Source organism: Dasypus novemcinctus, chromosome 13 (genome assembly GCF_030445035.2).
Source record: "Dasypus novemcinctus isolate mDasNov1 chromosome 13, mDasNov1.1.hap2, whole genome shotgun sequence".
Lineage (NCBI taxonomy): Eukaryota > Metazoa > Chordata > Mammalia > Cingulata > Dasypodidae > Dasypus > Dasypus novemcinctus.
Window position 1 is genome coordinate 33907155 of NC_080685.1, and position 17398 is coordinate 33924552.

At 40.8% G+C, this 17398-nt stretch overlaps 1 protein-coding gene across 1 annotated transcript in view; it reads right to left on the bottom strand.

Moving 5' to 3' along the window:
- LOC101431133 (Fc receptor-like protein 3) overlaps window positions 1-2400 on the bottom strand; it is a 118107-nt gene extending 115707 nt beyond the window's left edge. Inside the window, 2 exon segments of the mRNA XM_058309298.2 lie at window positions 15-35; window positions 1001-2400. Of these exon segments, the coding sequence (XP_058165281.1) occupies window positions 15-35; window positions 1001-1031 (52 nt within the window). The 5' untranslated portion in view covers window positions 1032-2400.
- Window positions 2401-17398: the final 14998 nt, after the last annotated feature.

The following is a 17398-nucleotide window of genomic DNA, read 5'->3' on the forward strand; positions in this document are numbered from 1 at the left end:
ATAAGGGGGCTCACCTGGCTTTCCACTGACTGGACCTGTGAGGGAGTCAAAATCAGAGGTTAGCATCAGCCCTCACAATTTAGCAATTTGAAATTGCTGTGATACATTGCTCAAAAACTTCTATCTGTCCCTCCTTTTCTAACTGCTCCCCTACTCCACTATCACCAACACTTCAGTAACCCTCCAACATACAACGAACCCTCATTCACTTTACAATCACAAGGCAAATGGCAAATCCATCCCTTGACCAAAGGGATTGCCATGAGCAAGTCCCATGGATTTTGGATATTTAGTGACTCTCCTTCATTTCATTTTCTCCCTCTACCCCCGACTGTGCTTTTCAAGCAGTAGATACCCTACTACGGGAAAATCACAGTCATAAGTCACAGAAGGGTTCATCAGGAATTGAAAGCTATGGGGGGATATGAGTTGAACCCATTCTATATTCTCTCCTCAGGTCATATTTTATGTTAGAGTCCTTTTACTCAACAAATATTTGTTTAGAGTCTATCAAGTATAGAGAAAGGAATCTTGTCTCCCAGCAGTAGCCCTCATCTTCCTCGTGGCCCACAATTAAACTGAGAAACATTAGCAAAGGGTTTCAATGCATCTTCTGAACCCAAATCTTACAGATGACTGAGTTAATTATTTGTGTTTTTTTTTATGGAGATTAAGGGGAGTAGTAAGCATTGAAATTATGAAAATTTTATTCATGATAACATCATATTACTCCACGAGATCTAAGAGATAAAAATAGGAAGTCATGATCAACAAGTGGCACAGTGGCCCCCTTGAAAATTAAGGATTAGGGTGAGCTACGATGTGATTTGTCTTGTCCCTGGGCCTGGCCAGTCCCGCTGCTTTTCCTCTACCTCTGAAGCCTAAGCTGGAAGCAGGCGCCTGAGCATTCATGCTTGTCCTGAGAGGCTTTGACAAAACCTCTCGACTTGCTGGAGCTGGAGACCTCCACCTCAGTTCTACCTCCAAGTGTCAAACTCACCGAAGACGACCAGTAACGACCACAGCAGCATGAGGATCTGGTCCAGCTATCTGAGAAGAGATGTTCTTACAACCACCAACTGGGACTTGTGAGCAGGGAATGGAATCTACCTTTGAGAATAGATTTTGTATAATTAGTAAAAGGGGAAGTAAAAGAGCCCTGCCATATGTGGTTGGCATTTTCTGTTGGTAGGTTCCGTGCTTAAAGAATTATAGGCAATCCTCCTTTTTTTTTTTCCCCAAGATTTATTTATTTCATAGTCAGTTTGTGACTTTTTTTTTTAACAAGTTCTTTTTTAGTTTTTATCTTATTTTTTTTCTTCACCCCTCCTCTACCCTGCTGTTTTTGCTGTCTGTGTCCTTTTGCTGTGTGTTCTTCTGTATTTATTTCTCTTCTTGTCTTCTTGTCTTTCTCCCCTAAGATTCACCAGGATTCAATCCTGGGGACCTCTGATTTGGAAAGAGATTCCCTGTCAATTGTGCCACCTCAGTTCCTGGTCTCTGCTGCACTTCACCTTGACTCTCCCCTTCATCTCTCTTTTGTTGTCTCATCATCTTGCTGCATGACTCACTTGTATGTGCACTGGCTCACCATGTGTGTATTTGGCTTGCTGCGTGGGCACTCGGCTTACCACGTGAGCACTGGTTCACCACATGGGCGCTGGCTCACCATGCAAGCACTCATGCAGGCACTCAACTAACCATGCAGGCACTCTGCTCACCACACAGGCAGTCACACAGGCACTCAGCTCGCTGCACGGGCACTGGCTCACTGTGCGGGCAGTCAGCCCACCATGCAGGCACTCACATGGGCACTCAGCTCACCACATGGGCACATATGTGGGCACTTGGCTTGCCACATGGGCTCTTGTGTGGGCACTTGGCTTGCAGCATGAGCACTTGGCTTGCCACATGGGCACTGGCTCACCATGCAGGCATGCTTTCTCTTCTTTTTCATCAGGAGGCCCCCAGGGATCAAACCTAGTCCTCCCATATGGTAGGTGGGGACCTTATCACTTGAGCCATATTCGCTTCCAGTTTGTGTAAGATTCAAAACACACTCTCTATATCATTGAAATCATTGCTGTCTCCTTCTCTACTTCTAATACATTTTTTTTTTCTACCACAGGTCGGTCTTAATATAGCCACACACTGCAAACATTTGCACCTGTTTTACTTATTGGGATTCTCATCCTGATTAGATATGATCCTTATAATGTTGTATGTAACAACCTGCTCAGGATCAGGCCATCTAGACCTTATGCAGCTTGAAACTTTAAACAACAAAATCATAGGTCGTTGTAACCTAGGGACGGGCTGATAATGACTCAATGTCACCTGTTCAGGTAAATACATAACATAAAATACTCACTATAAACGTAGTTTTGCTTTGTGAAATGCTAATGTATACATGAGATATTCATCAAAGCACAGCTTATAATAGTGAAAAAAGAAAGCCAACAAAGACAGACTAAAAAATAAATGATATGTCACACAATTAAATACCAAGCAGCCATTAAAATTATTCTGGGGAAGAATATTTAATGGCAACAAAATATGTTTATGATATATTGTTAATGGAAAAGTAGCTGCAGAATGCAAGTTATCTGCTTTCTATCACCCCCATCCTGCCATAAAAAGGTGTCTGAGATGATAAATACCAAATATAGTGCAATTATATCTGAATCATGGGATTAAAGGTGATTTTTGTTTTTTCTATTTTGCTTATCAATGTTTTCTAATATTCCTACAATGAACATGCTATTTATGTATTTATTAGAGATTCATAAAAAAGACAACCTGTGTTTTATGACCTATCTTGCTTCAGAGGGTTCCAAGCAATGCTACTTTCACTGTCTGCCTAGGCAAATGGTTGGTATTTGTTTGGAAGAGAGACACATTCTCTCCTTAGGGACCAGGGCAGGTCACTGAGCTTCTTGTCAAGTCTTTGTCTGCTGGAAGTGTTTCTAACTGCCCTGCATTTCCTGTCCATCCTGGCCAGACAGAATTCATAGGGTTCGGAGGGATGTAAGGGAATTAAGGAGGAGAGTAGAGAGGGAAGCATACAAATGGCGGTGGAGGAGTGGGTGGTGGGTATAAGTTTTTCACATTCATCTAAGGAGTTTTATCAAAATACCCATGTCCTTTCTTAATACTGACATGCATTCTATGGAAATGTGCCTTCTTCAGTTGAGAATCACTATTTCCTAAGGCCTTACCAAATATAGGTGGAATTCATGGTTGGTGTGAAAGTGAGTGCTACAGATGGAGAAAAATAGAGAATTGTTAGAGACAAATGCTGTGGGACTGAGGCATATAGGCCACAACAGCAGCAGTAAATCCAGTAAGATAATTGACAGGCTAAATCTGAGTGCTGTGCTTTATTTGACAGAGGTAGACAGTTACATGTGGATAGACATAGCCACGGAGCCTACCTAAATATGGATGCAAACCAGGTGCCACAAACAAGAGATTAGGAGGCTTAGCAGTTCAATGGAGGAAAAGCAACTCAATATTATAGTTATAGTGGTGGCAGTGAAATTTTTTGTGTATAGATTTGCCCAAAGTGATGTAACTCATGCAAGAGGATTTAACCACCAGCAGGATGTATCAGAGAGAAGCAGATTAGGCATACACGTAAAAGCCCCTTGGATCAGCCAAGCAGACCCTTGACTTGGAGATTTCACAGGAATAGCACACAGAAAAATACTCTGTCAGTGCAGAGCAACAGCTGTCCCTTTGAATCATGTTCAATGTATTGAATGGGACACACAGCACAGTGCCAATTTGGTATATGCCAGGAATGAGACAGAGACAAATAAAAGTCTAAACAAAACAAATCCTATCTCCCATTTGAGGAGGTTGAATACTAGAGCAGTTAGAGTGGGGAAAAAAAGGCTGATAAACTACACAGCTCTCTAGATATCTTTGATCAAGCATGGGGCTCCAAGGCCACTATGAGGAATTAAATGTTGTATATGTGTTATTGCATAAATGACAGTAGAAGTTGTCATGGCCATGGTCATCATTGTTATAGTGATAGTGGTAGAAGTAATTTTAGTAGCTACTATAATACCCTGAACAACATGATATGTCTTTGTTGAATGGAACTTGGCCTAAGAATTTCATCCAGTGTTATAAATACATACTTTTGGGGTTGATACAGTGGTGATGATGTTCATGGTAGACCTCCTAGAACAGAATTGATTAATGGAAATCTAGATGTTGTCTATGTAGACACTCTCCAAATGTTCTTTAGGTAGACCCAGACACCTCTGCACAAAAACTTTACTACAATACAATTCATTAATTGCTATAAGTCTGCTGGGCCCTGCATAGGCCAAATAGTGTGACAGGGAATTCATATTGGGTAAGTATGCCTGGAAGCTGCTATTCATTACCTCCCTGGCTGATCCAAAGGTGGAGGTTTCTGCCTTAGTATCCTCAGTTGTTCAAGTCAATACCATGCAATAGGTCAGCTTAAACAATTTGAATTTATTCACTCCTGTTTTTGAAGTTAGGAAAAAGTACAAATCAAGATATGATTAAGGTGATGCTTTCTCTCCCAGAACTGTGGCATTCTGAAACTGGCCGCTGCTGATCCTTGGTCCATAGTTTGTCACATGGTAAGTCACATGATGGCGTTTCCTGGTCTCTCCCTTCTCTTCTTGGTTCCATTGAGGTTAAGAGTCTGGGTGCTACCTCTAGTTTTGTTTCTGTGTGTTTGCTTATAAAGGGCTCCACTAATAGGATTAAGACCTATCCTGGGCCACAACTTAACTGAAGTAACTTTATCAAGAGGTTCTGCTTACAATGGGTTACATTTAAGAATGTGGTTTTCTGGAGGACATAGAACTTCAAACCACTACAATACTCCAGGGATCCAGTTTCTGAAAGATTTATATCCATGTGTTTATTCCAGGCAATCATAGGAGGGCCATAGTAGGATGCTATCTGAGATAATAACTGCTTTAGGGAACTGGAGTTTTGTAGAGTTCATATTTTTCTTTATCATGAATAGTATCAGTTCCTTCAACATCAGTAGGTCTGATAAGTCCTTGTAAGGAAGGCATTGCTATCCCTGTAGTATGGAGTGGGAAAGAACCTCGTTTTGTAGTCTGAGGGGAGTCGGAGACATAGAAACATCTATTGAGACTCTAGAAAGACATCAGTGCAGGATCTCAACAGGAAGCCATCCTCCCACTGTGTGAATAAGTGCCTCCTGTTAAGTGGCAAGGGCTCCCTGGGGACAACAGGAATTGTCAAAGACAATTAAATCCAAAGCTTTCTGCTTTCTGTTTTAATTGTAAGTGTGTGGGTTTTTCAGCAGGTGGATGGGACCAAGGGAAACTGTAGAGCATGGGTCGTTGACTGTGCCAACCCTTAAGAGCCATCCACAGCAGCTTCCTGTGAGTGTCTTTTTAGCAGGTGAGCATCAGTTATGTTGTAATGTGAGAATAGCCAAGAACCACAGATTCAGATTATATTTCTGAGTTTCAAATTTGTTTTCACTCAGGGTTGTTTGCTTATTCTTCTTATAGCCTCCACTAAAACACTTTCCCCATTTACACAAGTTTGATTTCCAGGCAGGGAGAGCATTCATTCATGCATGCATGCATTCAAACATTCAATAGAGGGTTTAAAAAAAAAATCAATTTTACTGATACATATTAACAAAGCATACAATTTATCCAAAGCATACAATCAATGGTATTTTGTGTAATCACATATTTGTGCATTCATTACTTTAATTATTATTAAAGCATTTTCATTATTTCAATAATAATAATAATAAAACAGACAAACAAACAAGAAAATTACTCATCTCTCAATCTCTCTGTTTCCTCTGCTGTACATAGCTACTATTTCTGGCTATTCTTGTCCAATTATTTATTTGCTTATTAAGAAGTTTTATTGAGGTGTATTCATATACCATATGATCTATCAAAAATATATAATCAATGGCTTTTTTTAGCTGTTAAAAAGGGATTTATTGTAAAATTTTAAAATGAATAGAAAAATGGATCAAAGAAATTACAAATTTTAAGGGAGTGCAAGGCCAAGTTAGATTTAATATAAACAATTACAAAAAATAGCATAGCAACAAACATATAAATGTGTATAATAATTAAAATATAATATAAATTAATAACGTAATTCTAATTTTTATACTACAACTCTAACAATTGGACTTACTAATCTCTAAGAATAAAATAAATTATTGGTTTAGTTAATTAATTTCCATTTAGGCCACAATTCTTTCTAGATAATCAAACTCCTATATGGGAATTCTTCACATCTTATTGGAATAATTACAGCAGAAAATATTTTACCAACTCATAATTTTATGAGGCAGAAAAACTCAACAGTAGTCATGCTAAATCATTGTTAATCCAGATAGGCTATTTTAATTAAAGAATATGAAGAAGAAAGGGTTAAAGAAAAATGAAGTATCTAAAAATATATCACTTCTCCAGCACTCTGCAATGAAAAGCAAGTGTTTATTCTGTATGAAAAAAAAATTACAGAATACTGACCACAGGAACAATTTGCCAGTTGCACTGAGTAAAAATAATGTTGCTGTTTGACATTTATCTGGTCTACTAGAGTTCCTTTTCTGTTTCTATTTGCATGGAATACCTTTTTCCAACCTTTCACTTTTAATCTGGTTGTGTCCTTATGTCTGAGGTTGATCTTGTGACAACATATAGATGGCTCATATTCTTTTATCCATCCTATCAGTTTATGTCTTTTGATTGGGGAGTTCAATCCATTGCATTCAGTGCTATTACTTAATTCATCCATTTTTGTCCTTCTACTCTTTGTTGTCATATTGTTCTATTATAAGTCTTCTTATCCTGTAGTTTACCCTTCCTAATGATCTTCATTTCTAAACTCGTCTCCAAATCACTTACCCTTGTTTTCTCCTTGTAGGCTGCAGCACCCTCTTTAGTATCTCTTGCAAATCTGGTCTTTTGGTAACATATTCTATTAGTTTTTGTTTGTCTGTGAAGATTTTGAACTCACCCTCATTTTTGAAGGACAGCTTTGCCACATACAGAATTCTTGGCTGGTAGTTTTTCTCTTCCAGTACCTTAAATACACAATATCACTTTCTTCTCTCCTCCATGGTGTTTCTGATGAGAGCTTGTCACTTAATCTTATTGAGTTTGCTTTGTCTGTGATGCTTTGCTTTTCTCTTGCTGCTTTCAGAATCCTCTCTTGATCTCTGATATTTGTTGTTCTGAATAGTAGGTGTCTTTGGATTTATTCTGTTGAGTGAATTGCCCTTGGATATTGATAGTTATGCCCTTGATAAGGGTTGGGAAGCTTTTTGTCATTATTTCCTCAAATATTTTTTCTGCTCCTTTTCCATTCTCTTCTCCTTCTGGGAAACTAATAATGTAAATGTTTGCACATTTTGCATTGGCATTCAATTCCCTCAGACTCTGTTTCACTTTTTCCATCTTCCCTTTCTGTTCTCCTGTCTTTCCCACTTCAGGTGTTCTGTCTTTGAAGTCGCTAATTCTGTCTTCAGGCAATTCAAATCTGCTCTTATGTGTCTCTAATGTATTTTTAATCTCAGCCACTATGTCTTTCATTCCCATAAGGCCTGTTATTTTTCTTTGCAGGCTTTCAAATTGTTCTTTATACTCTCCTAGTATCTTCTTAGTAGCCTTTATTTCTTTAGTTATATTTTCTTTAAATTCTTTGAAGTGATTTAGGAGAGTTGTGTAATTATCATTAATTAATTGCCTTAAATCCTGTATCTCTTCAGGATATTTGGTTTGTTCTTTGGCCTGGGCCATCTCTTCTTGCTTCCTAGTATGGCTTGTAATTTTTTTGATGATCTCTAGGCCTCTGAATATGTTGGTATATTTATTCTGATGACTAATTTCTCTCATTTGCCTATTTTTTTTTCCCCCATAACTCTTCTTTGATATTTAGTTCAACTTATTCTCAGTCTTTAAAATTGCCCAGTTTAAGCTTCAAAAGTGGACCAGGAACTCACTAGTGGGTCACAGATTTTCCCCCAGGGGTTGGATAAAGGGAGAACTGTTTTTGAAAATGCATTTCCAGACTGGCCAGCAGATGGCCCTAGTCAGCACACCTTTGCACAGAGGTGTTTCAGTCTTGGCTTCCTGTGTTCTGTCTTGAATCTCCAGATTGGAGATTAAAGCAGGCTTTTCTGGCCAAGTGCACTGAAGAAAAGCACCCCAACCTTCCCTCCTTTTCCCTTGAAACATTTGACAGAGGAAGGTATCTATTCCCTTCTTCATTGCTGCAGTGAGCCAGGTGTTTTGTGCCAACTTATTACCTTGGGGTTGGGGAGGGAAGCCCTTCCAGGCTACCACGAGGGTTGGTAACTCATGTTTGTCATTTCAGCTTCTTCATCCCTCTGTCCCTCATCCTCCTGGAAGATGTGTAGCACCGTCCTGGTCTGCTGACCCCCAAAGCAGGTCACTTAGAAAACTTTGAGTTCTTTCTCCATTGTTTTTGTGAGAACATTCAGCTCTTCCTGATAGTCTGTCACCATCTTCCCACAATCCTCACTTCTGCCACAGCAGCCATGGCTCTGCACTGCCACATAGCCGTGGGCCTCAGGAAGGGCCATAAGGTGACCACAAAAGTGAGCAACCTGAGGCACAATCACTGCTGCAGACACCTCACCAAGCACACCAGTTTTGTGTAGGACTTGATCCTAGAGGTGTGCGGCTTCACCTCATATGAGCAGCTTGCTGTGGAGCTGCTCAAGGTCTCCGAGGACAAGCAGGTCCTAGAGTTCATTAAGAAAAGGGTGGGGATACACATCCATGCCAATAGGAAGAGAAAGGAGCTGAGCAACATCCTGGCTACCATGTGGAAAGTGACTGGTCCCTTCCGCTGTGTAATAAAAACTTGGAGGAAAAAAAAAAGTTTTATTTGATGCCCACTCCCTACTGTCTGGGGACTCTGCTAGACACTAGATAAGTGCAGATGAAAAGATGTGGTCCCTACCCTTATGAGAACTACACTCTAGTATCAGAAGACTAACATGAAAAAGCAAGCACCCTAATGCACATGTGCTCTGGTGGAGCTGTGTACAGCATATGAAATGGGCACAGTGGAGATTGAGGAGTGTGGGGAAAGGCTTCCTGAGGAAATGAATATTGAGATGCATAGGTTTTCATCAAACAGATAAGACTGGGGAAGGCCCAGTGAGAAGCAAGAGCAAGGTAAGAAGGCAGTGTCAGTGTCAGTGACGATGGAGAGGAAGGGATATGCAGCATCAGAAACAGGAAGCTAAGAAGAAAAAGAAGGCTCAAAATACTATTATGAGATGGGTGGAAATGATACTGTAAGAGTGGAAAATGTGTTGGCTGCAAGGTAAATACAATTATAAAATCATAGAACCCTCAGAGAACTGTAAGGGTCATCGATATTGTTGGAAAGCTCTAGAAATATTTTAGGATAATTTATTATGCTAAGTAAAATGTGCATGTTTTCTATTATAAAAATAATTAATGACCCAAGATAGCAAACAGAACAGTGATATTAAAATTCCCTTTTTCTCAAAGTCCCATTAAATGATAGGAAATTGGGGAGCAGATATAGCTGAAGTGCTTGAGTGCCCTCTTTCCATGTACAAGGTCCCAGGTTCAATCCCTGGTACCTCCTGAAAACAAAACAAAGAAATAAAGAAACAAAACAAAAAAAATCAAATCTCACTGGGGAGTGGATGTGACTCAGGTGTTGAGGACCTGCTTCTCATGTATGAGGTCCTGGGTTCAACTCCTGGTTACTCCTAAACATTTTTAATTAAAATAAAATCACATCTCCACTAGAAAACAGAAATTGAGGAATATTACTTCAGGCAAATTGTGGAGACCAAAAAAAGTGAAAACTCTCCTACTTTAAATGCCTATAAAACTGAATGAATACTAAATAATGTTTTTATTTTACTATTTTTTTCACTTTATTAGAGATGATGTGATTACAGAATAATCATGCATAAAATGCAGGAATCCCATATACCACCCTATTGTTAACACTTTGCATTGGGGTGGAATATTCATTACAGTTGATGAAAGCTGAATAATATTCTATTGTGAGTATAAACCACATTTTGTTTGACCATTCTTCATTTGATGGACATGTGGGTTGCTTCCATCCTTTGGCAATTGTAAATAATGCCACTATTAATATTGATTTGCAAATATATATTCGAGTCCCTACTTTCAAATATTTTGGATATTTACCTAGTAGTGAGAGTGCCTAGTCATATGGTATATTAGTCAGCTAAAGGGGTGCTGATGCAAAATACCAGAAATTGGCTGGTTTTTATAAAGGATATTTATTTGGAGTGGGAGTTTACAGATACCAGGCCCTAAACATAAATTACTTCCCTCACCAAAGTCTATTTCTACATGCTGGAGCAAAATGGCTGCTGACATCTACAAAGATTCAAGCTTCCTGGGTTCCTCTGGGCTCAGCTCCTCTGTTTACTTCACAAGGTAAGCTGTAGTCTATGAGGCTCTCTAGGCTTTGCCTCTCTCCACAAGGTCAGCTGGAGACTATCTGGCAAATGGCTCTGTCTCTCTCCCTGGGGCTTCAGCTTCAGCATCAAACTCGAATATCAAAACTCCAACATTAAAAGCCTCAACTCTGTACTTTGCCATGCCTTTTATCTGTGAGTCCCCATGCACCAACAGGTGTGGACTCAACCCCCTAATGATATGGCCCAATCAAAGCCCCAATCATGACTCAATTATGCCCAGATACAGACCAGATTACAAACATAATCCAATATCTATTTTTGGAATTCATAGCCATATCAAACTGCTATATATGGTAACTCTATACTTAAGTTTCTGAGGAACCACCAAATGGTCCCACAGTGACTACACCAATTTACATTGTCACCAGCAAAATCCTATCTTTCCATAGCTTCCCAACACTTGTAATTTTATGTTTTTTTAATAGTAGCCATTCCAGTGGGTTTGAAGTGATATCTTATTGTGGTTCAAATTTGCATTTTCCTAATGGCTAATGATTTTGAACATCTTTTCATGTGCTTTTTAGACATTTCTATATCTTCTTTGGAGAATTGACTACTCAAGTCTTTTGTCCATTTTTTACTTGGGTAGTTTGTCTTTTTTTACTTTGAGTTGAAGGATTTCTTTATATATCCTAGATATTAAATGCTTATCTAAATGTAATTTCTAAATATTTTCTCCCATTGCGTAGGTTGTCATTTTACTTTCATAATTAAATCCTTTGAAGCACAAACATTTTTTATTTTGATGAGTTTCCATTTATCTAATTTTTTTTCTTTTGTTTTTTGTGCTTGGGTATAAAGCTTAAGAAACCATTGCTTAACACATGATCTTGAATATGCTTCCCTATATTTTCTTCTAGGAGTTTTATAGTTCTGGCTCTAAACTTTAGGTCTGATCCATTTTGAGATGATTTTTGTATATTGTGTAGGGTAGTGGTCCACCTTTGTTCTTTTGCAAATGGAGATCCATTTTTCCCAGCAACATTTATTGAAGATACTGTTCTTTCTCAATTAAGTCATCTTTGCCCCCACATCAAAAATCAGTTGGCCAGAGTTCCAAGAAGATACAGGCAGTAATATAGCCTGTGCATGAGTTCAAAAATATCTAATTCTGTATCCAAGTGTGCCTAGTTTCTAGAAAGCCAATTTAGTAATATAGGCCCTACAGGCTTTAAATATTCAGAAAGGATGTAGACTGAATGTATATTCAAAGTTACATCCAGATGGAATGTGAGTGATATGTTAACTCAAGCTTACCTGGAATGTGGGGGATATATTAATTCAAAACCTATCTGGTTCTCAGACAAACACTTAACACTCTAAGAAACTAACAAAGAAAAGTCCTTTTTTCATAAAAGCCCAGAAATCCTATTCAGGGCTTGGCTTTTGGACTGGAGTCCACTGGGCCCGGCTGGTTGTAATAAATCTTCCTTCTCATAACATTCCTGAGTCCTAGCCTTCAATACATGATCATTGGATCCTTTCTGCTTCCACAACAGCAGCATAGAGAATAGCAGGGCTCACCTCTCTTCTAAAAACAAGAGGAAAGGCAGAAACTGTCTGAAACAACTTTTCTAGAGATTTCCAGACCAGGGAGTGCTCTCCACTATCCAGGAGGGGGCAGGATGGGGAGACAGAGATGCTGAAGCAAAAGCTGTGAATGAATCACTCCAAGTGAGGCAGGTTAGTATAGTGAAAGGGGGAAGACAGCTAGCCCAGCAGAAAACATGGCTGACAGACAACGTGGCTGACAGATAACATGGCTATGAGACCCCACCTGGAAACCTCCTGAGAAGAAGACTGCCAGAAAGACATTGTTAGATCCTGGCCATGAGAATTTCATTTGGAACAAGAGGGAAAGCACTAGCTTTCCTCAAAAGGGCTCACCATTAGCCCCCTGAGAAATGACAGGTGGGGCAACCAATCAGAACAGCAAAGAGACTTTTAAAAGCCCTGATCTGAGGCCCCACCTGCACAACTCATCCTGTAGTAGGTCCATGGTCCAGGCCACAGACCATGTCCTTTTCTCATTTTCTTTTTTCTTTTTTTTTAAGATTTATTTACTTTTATTTATTTCTCTCCCCTTCCCACCCCCACCCCCCATTGTCTGCTCTCTGTGTCCATTCACTGTGTGTTCTTCTGTGTCCACTTGTATTCTTGTCATTGGCACCAGGAATCTATGTCTCTTTTTGTTGTGTCATCTTGCTATGTCAGCTCTCTGTGTGTGTGGCCCCACTCCGGGGCAGCTGCACTTTTTCCACACAGGATGGCTCTCCTTACAGGGCATACTCCTTGCGCATGGGGCTCCCCTACATGGGGGACACCTCTGTGTGGCATGGCACTCCTTGCATGCATCAGCACTGCATGTGGGCCAGCTTCACCACACGGGTCAGGAGACCCTGGATTTGAACGTTGGACCTCCCATGTGGTAGGCAGATGCTCTACCCATTGAACCAAATCTGCTTCCCTGTTGTTTCTTAATAAACTCTTTACTTCCTTGCCTGCCCTATAGTGTATCCTTAAATTATTTTATGCAACATAAGCCAAGAACCTAGAAGCCCAGAAACAAGAGTCATCCAGTAGCATTATTTGGTGAGCCAACCAGGAGACAGAGAAGCAAGTGGTACTCCTTGACCCCTGCCAAGGACTGGTGAGTTTTAATTAAAGATGCTTTCACCAGTCTCAAGCAGGCTCTAATGGAAGCACCAAGCTTTGGACTTCCAGATCTCTGTAAACCGTTCTACCTCTACATCCATAATCACCAAGGCATCACAGTAGTACTCACTCAGTACCTGGATTCCTGGCAAAGACCTGTAGCCTATCTATCCAAACAACTGGACACTGTAGCCCAGGGATGACCCTCATGCCTGCAAGCTGTAGCAGCTGCAACAATGCTAACACTAGAAGCCATAAAATTATCTCTTGGGCAACCTATGATTGTTTGGGTTCTGCATGCAGTAGTCACAATCTTAGAAGCCAAAAGAATACAATGGCTTATTAACAGCTGCCTGGTTAAATATCAAACCCTATTAAGTGAAAATCCATCCATCCAACTGGAGCTCTTAAGACCCCCAAATCCTGCTACCCTGCTACTCTTTGAGCCAGGGGTTCCAACCCATGACTGCCTGGAAACATTGTAAGAGGTGTATTCCAGCAGGGTGGACCTCCAAGACCAGCCCCTACCAAATCCCGACATGGACTTCACAGATGGGAGTAGCTTTGTTTACGGCAGTGCCTGGTGAGTGGGATATGCTGTGGTGACCTCTGAAACCACAGTGGAGGCCCAGCATATCCTGGGTAACACATCAGCACAAAAAGCTAAACTCATTGCCCTCACCTGAGCCCTACAACTTGCACCTGGGACCAAGGTTAACATCTACACAGACTCCAAATATGCATTCCTTATGCTGTACACACATGGAGACTTATATAAACAAAAAGCACTCATTAACCCAAGAGGAAAGGACATTTAATATATCACAGATTATGGAACTACCAGAAGCAGTTTTGGAGCCCATCAAATTGACCATGATGCACTGCAAGGGACACCAGACAAGCCACATCCCCATCGCTCAAGGAAATCAGAGGGCAGATGCTGCAGCAAAAAGAGCAGCATGGAGGGATCCCTACCTGAGGATCTGACCACTGCCCTCTTTCCTCAAACTCTTAATTATCAGAAACTCCAGTATACACTGCCTGCTCTCATTCCGCAGCCTCTGAATCACCGAGAGCCACAATATACTCACACCAAGAAAGAGTGGCTAATCTCTGAGAGTGGGGCACAAGGAGCAAACGTGATGGACATTGCCCAATCACAGAGTATTTGTGCCTCTAATATTAGCCACAACCATGAAAACACACAGTTGGGAAAAACTCATCTTAAAGAAGTGTTAGGAAAGTTCTTCTACATCTCAAGTCTAGCCACTATCACCCTTGCCATGTGCCAGTGCTGTGTGGCATGTGTGAAGAATACCCTTGTAGGGGACACATGGGAGCCCCAGGAGTCCAACAAATTGGCAATATGCTTCTCAAAGATCTAGTAATTGATTTCACTGAAATGCCATGATCCAGAGGCCACAAATACCTCCTAAACCTCATTTGCATCTTTTCCAGCTGGGTGGAAACCTTCCCCACTTGGACCAAAAAGGCTGAAAAAGTGACCAAAGCTCTGCTCAGGGAAATCATTCCTTGATATAGGCTACCCCTCTCAACTGGCTCAGACAACAGACCCACCTTCCTCTCCAAAATCACTCAAAAGATTGCCAAAGCACTGCAAATCCAATGGACACTGCACACCGCTTACCATCCTCAAAGCTCAGGATAAGTAAAGCAAATGAACTATAAAATAAAGACTTATATTGCCAAGATTTGCCAAGAAACTGGGTTAACATGGGTGCAAGTACTTCCAAGTGCCCTCCTCCAAGTTCGAGCCAGCCCAAGCAAAAGCTAAGCTTAACCCCTTATGAAATCCTCTTTGGGAGCCCCCCAATATGAAATATAGAAGGGGATCTCAGAGAAAGAGGAAACTTATCAATAGCTCAGCAAATGATTATCTTAGGAAACCCTACAAAGCCTGCATCACTGGGTCCAACAAAGGGCCCACATTAGCTTAAGCAGCTGTATACACCCATACAAACTGGGAGATGCAGTCTGGATCAAAGACTAGAAATCAACTCCACCAACCCCTAGATGGCGAGGACCCTATCTTGTCATTTTATCCATCCCCAGTGCAGTTAAAGTAGCTGAAATCACCCCATGGATACACCATAGCTGCCCCAGAATCCTGAACCTGTATTCCAGACACCCATAACTCAACCAAACTCATCTTGGGAAAGAACAAAACACAAACTCTGCTCCAGTCACACCCCGGAAGCTGACTGGTCCACACATGGCTGAAGGTTGAGGACGGAACACCGAGCTCTGCTCCAATCACACCCTGGAAACTGATTGGTCGATGCATAGCCAAAGAGTACGTATCTGGTTTAATCCCAGTTACAATGTCCCTTCCATTATTTTCCCTACTTCTAGCCCTGACTCTTCCCTGGTCGCAGGTCAGGACCACAGAGTATGAACCATGTATCCAAAAAGTGTGAATGGGGGCCCATGTCAATACTATGTTAATATATCATAGCCATTACACCTGCAAGGGCAACATAACCACCTGCCAGTTTCAGGGAATCTCCTATAGTGTCTTTAAAGTATCCAAATAACCTGCTATGACCCCAAGCCCCCAACAGTCTCCCGTAAATGGGAAATAAGAGAATTTAATCAAGACAGGAAGCTACTTAACTCCACCCTAGTCACTAGCTGGAACCAATGAGTGTCCCTCCCACTCACAAGTAAAACCCACTGTGTTCCACTCCTTCTATGAAGAAATGGAAAGACCTGTTTCCATTCCACAAGTAGCAAAAAACCTCTTTATAGACCTTGCTGAGGTAGTAGGAGAAGCCTTAAATGTCTCCTCATGCTATGTATATGGAGGTATTAACATGGGAGATCAATGGCCCCAGGAAACTAGAGAATACAATTATGGCCAAGCATATAATGAAACTGGCCTCCTGGCCATCCCCAGAGATGGCATGTGGCCCTTGCAAACTTCTGTCATAGGAAAATACTGTGCTTCTGGGTATGTTTAAACCTCTCTATACCTATTGGAAAACAAATCACAACCCCAATACGACGGAGCCTTGGGGAACATAGAATGAATCTGACCTCATTCTCATGAATTGTACTTTCCCCGAATTAATCACAGTGTGGAACTCCACCACAAAGCGTCCCTTTACTGCCCCATATGGTCTGTACTGCATTTGTGGGAAAGTCACATTCCAAGAACTTCCCCAAAATTTGTGTGGTACTTGTATGCTCAGTACAATGAAGCCCTCCTTCTTCCTCATTCCCTTAGCAGAAGGGAAAGAGCTGAGCCAACCAGTTTTTCAAAACATAAGAGATAAAAGGGCTGTCCTTACCTGGGGAGATGGTGAATGGCCCCCTGAGCATATAGTCTAGTACTATGGGCCAGCAACTTGGGCAGAGGATGGCTTGTGGGGTTATCAGACCCCTATCTATATGCTAAACCAAATAATCCACTTACAAGCTTTGGTAGAAATAACTAATGAAACAACCCATGCTCTAAACTTACTAGCCCAACAGCAAACTAATTTCATCAAAACCATCTCACCCTAGACTCTCTCCTGGCAGTTGAAGGGGGATTTGTGGGAAGTTCAAAGTCTCTAATTGCTGCCTTGAACGAGACAGCACTGGAAAGTTTATTGATGAAATTACAAACAAAATGGCAAAAATTGCATGTGTTCCAGTGCAAACCTGGAATGGTTGGAATTTAAGTAATCCCTTTGGAAACTGGCAGTCAATAGTGGACAATTTCAAACTTCTGGTGGGAATAATTGCCTTCCTTATAGGAGGATGCACCGTACTTCCTTGCCTCTTCCCTTTCATCATAAGCAGGATATGCTAATAAATGGTATAGTAAAAACACAGACAGCTTCCCTTCTTATAGCTCTACATACATACCAGTCAGTTCAGAGAGACTCCAACAATAGTGATGCCAAAACTTAACAACCTTAAGCATGCATCAAAGGGGGGAAGTAACATAGCCTGTGCATGAATTCAAATTTATCTAATTCTATATCCAAGTATGCCTACTTCCCAGAAAGCCAATTAAGTGATATAGGCTCTATAGGCTTTGGATATTCAGGGAGGGTGCAGACTGAATGTGTATTCAAACTTAAATCCAGATGGAATGTATGCAGTATGTTAATTCAAGCTTACCTGGAATGAGGGTGATATGTTATTTCAAGCTTACCTGGAATGTGGGTGACATGTTAATTCAAACCTAACTGGTAC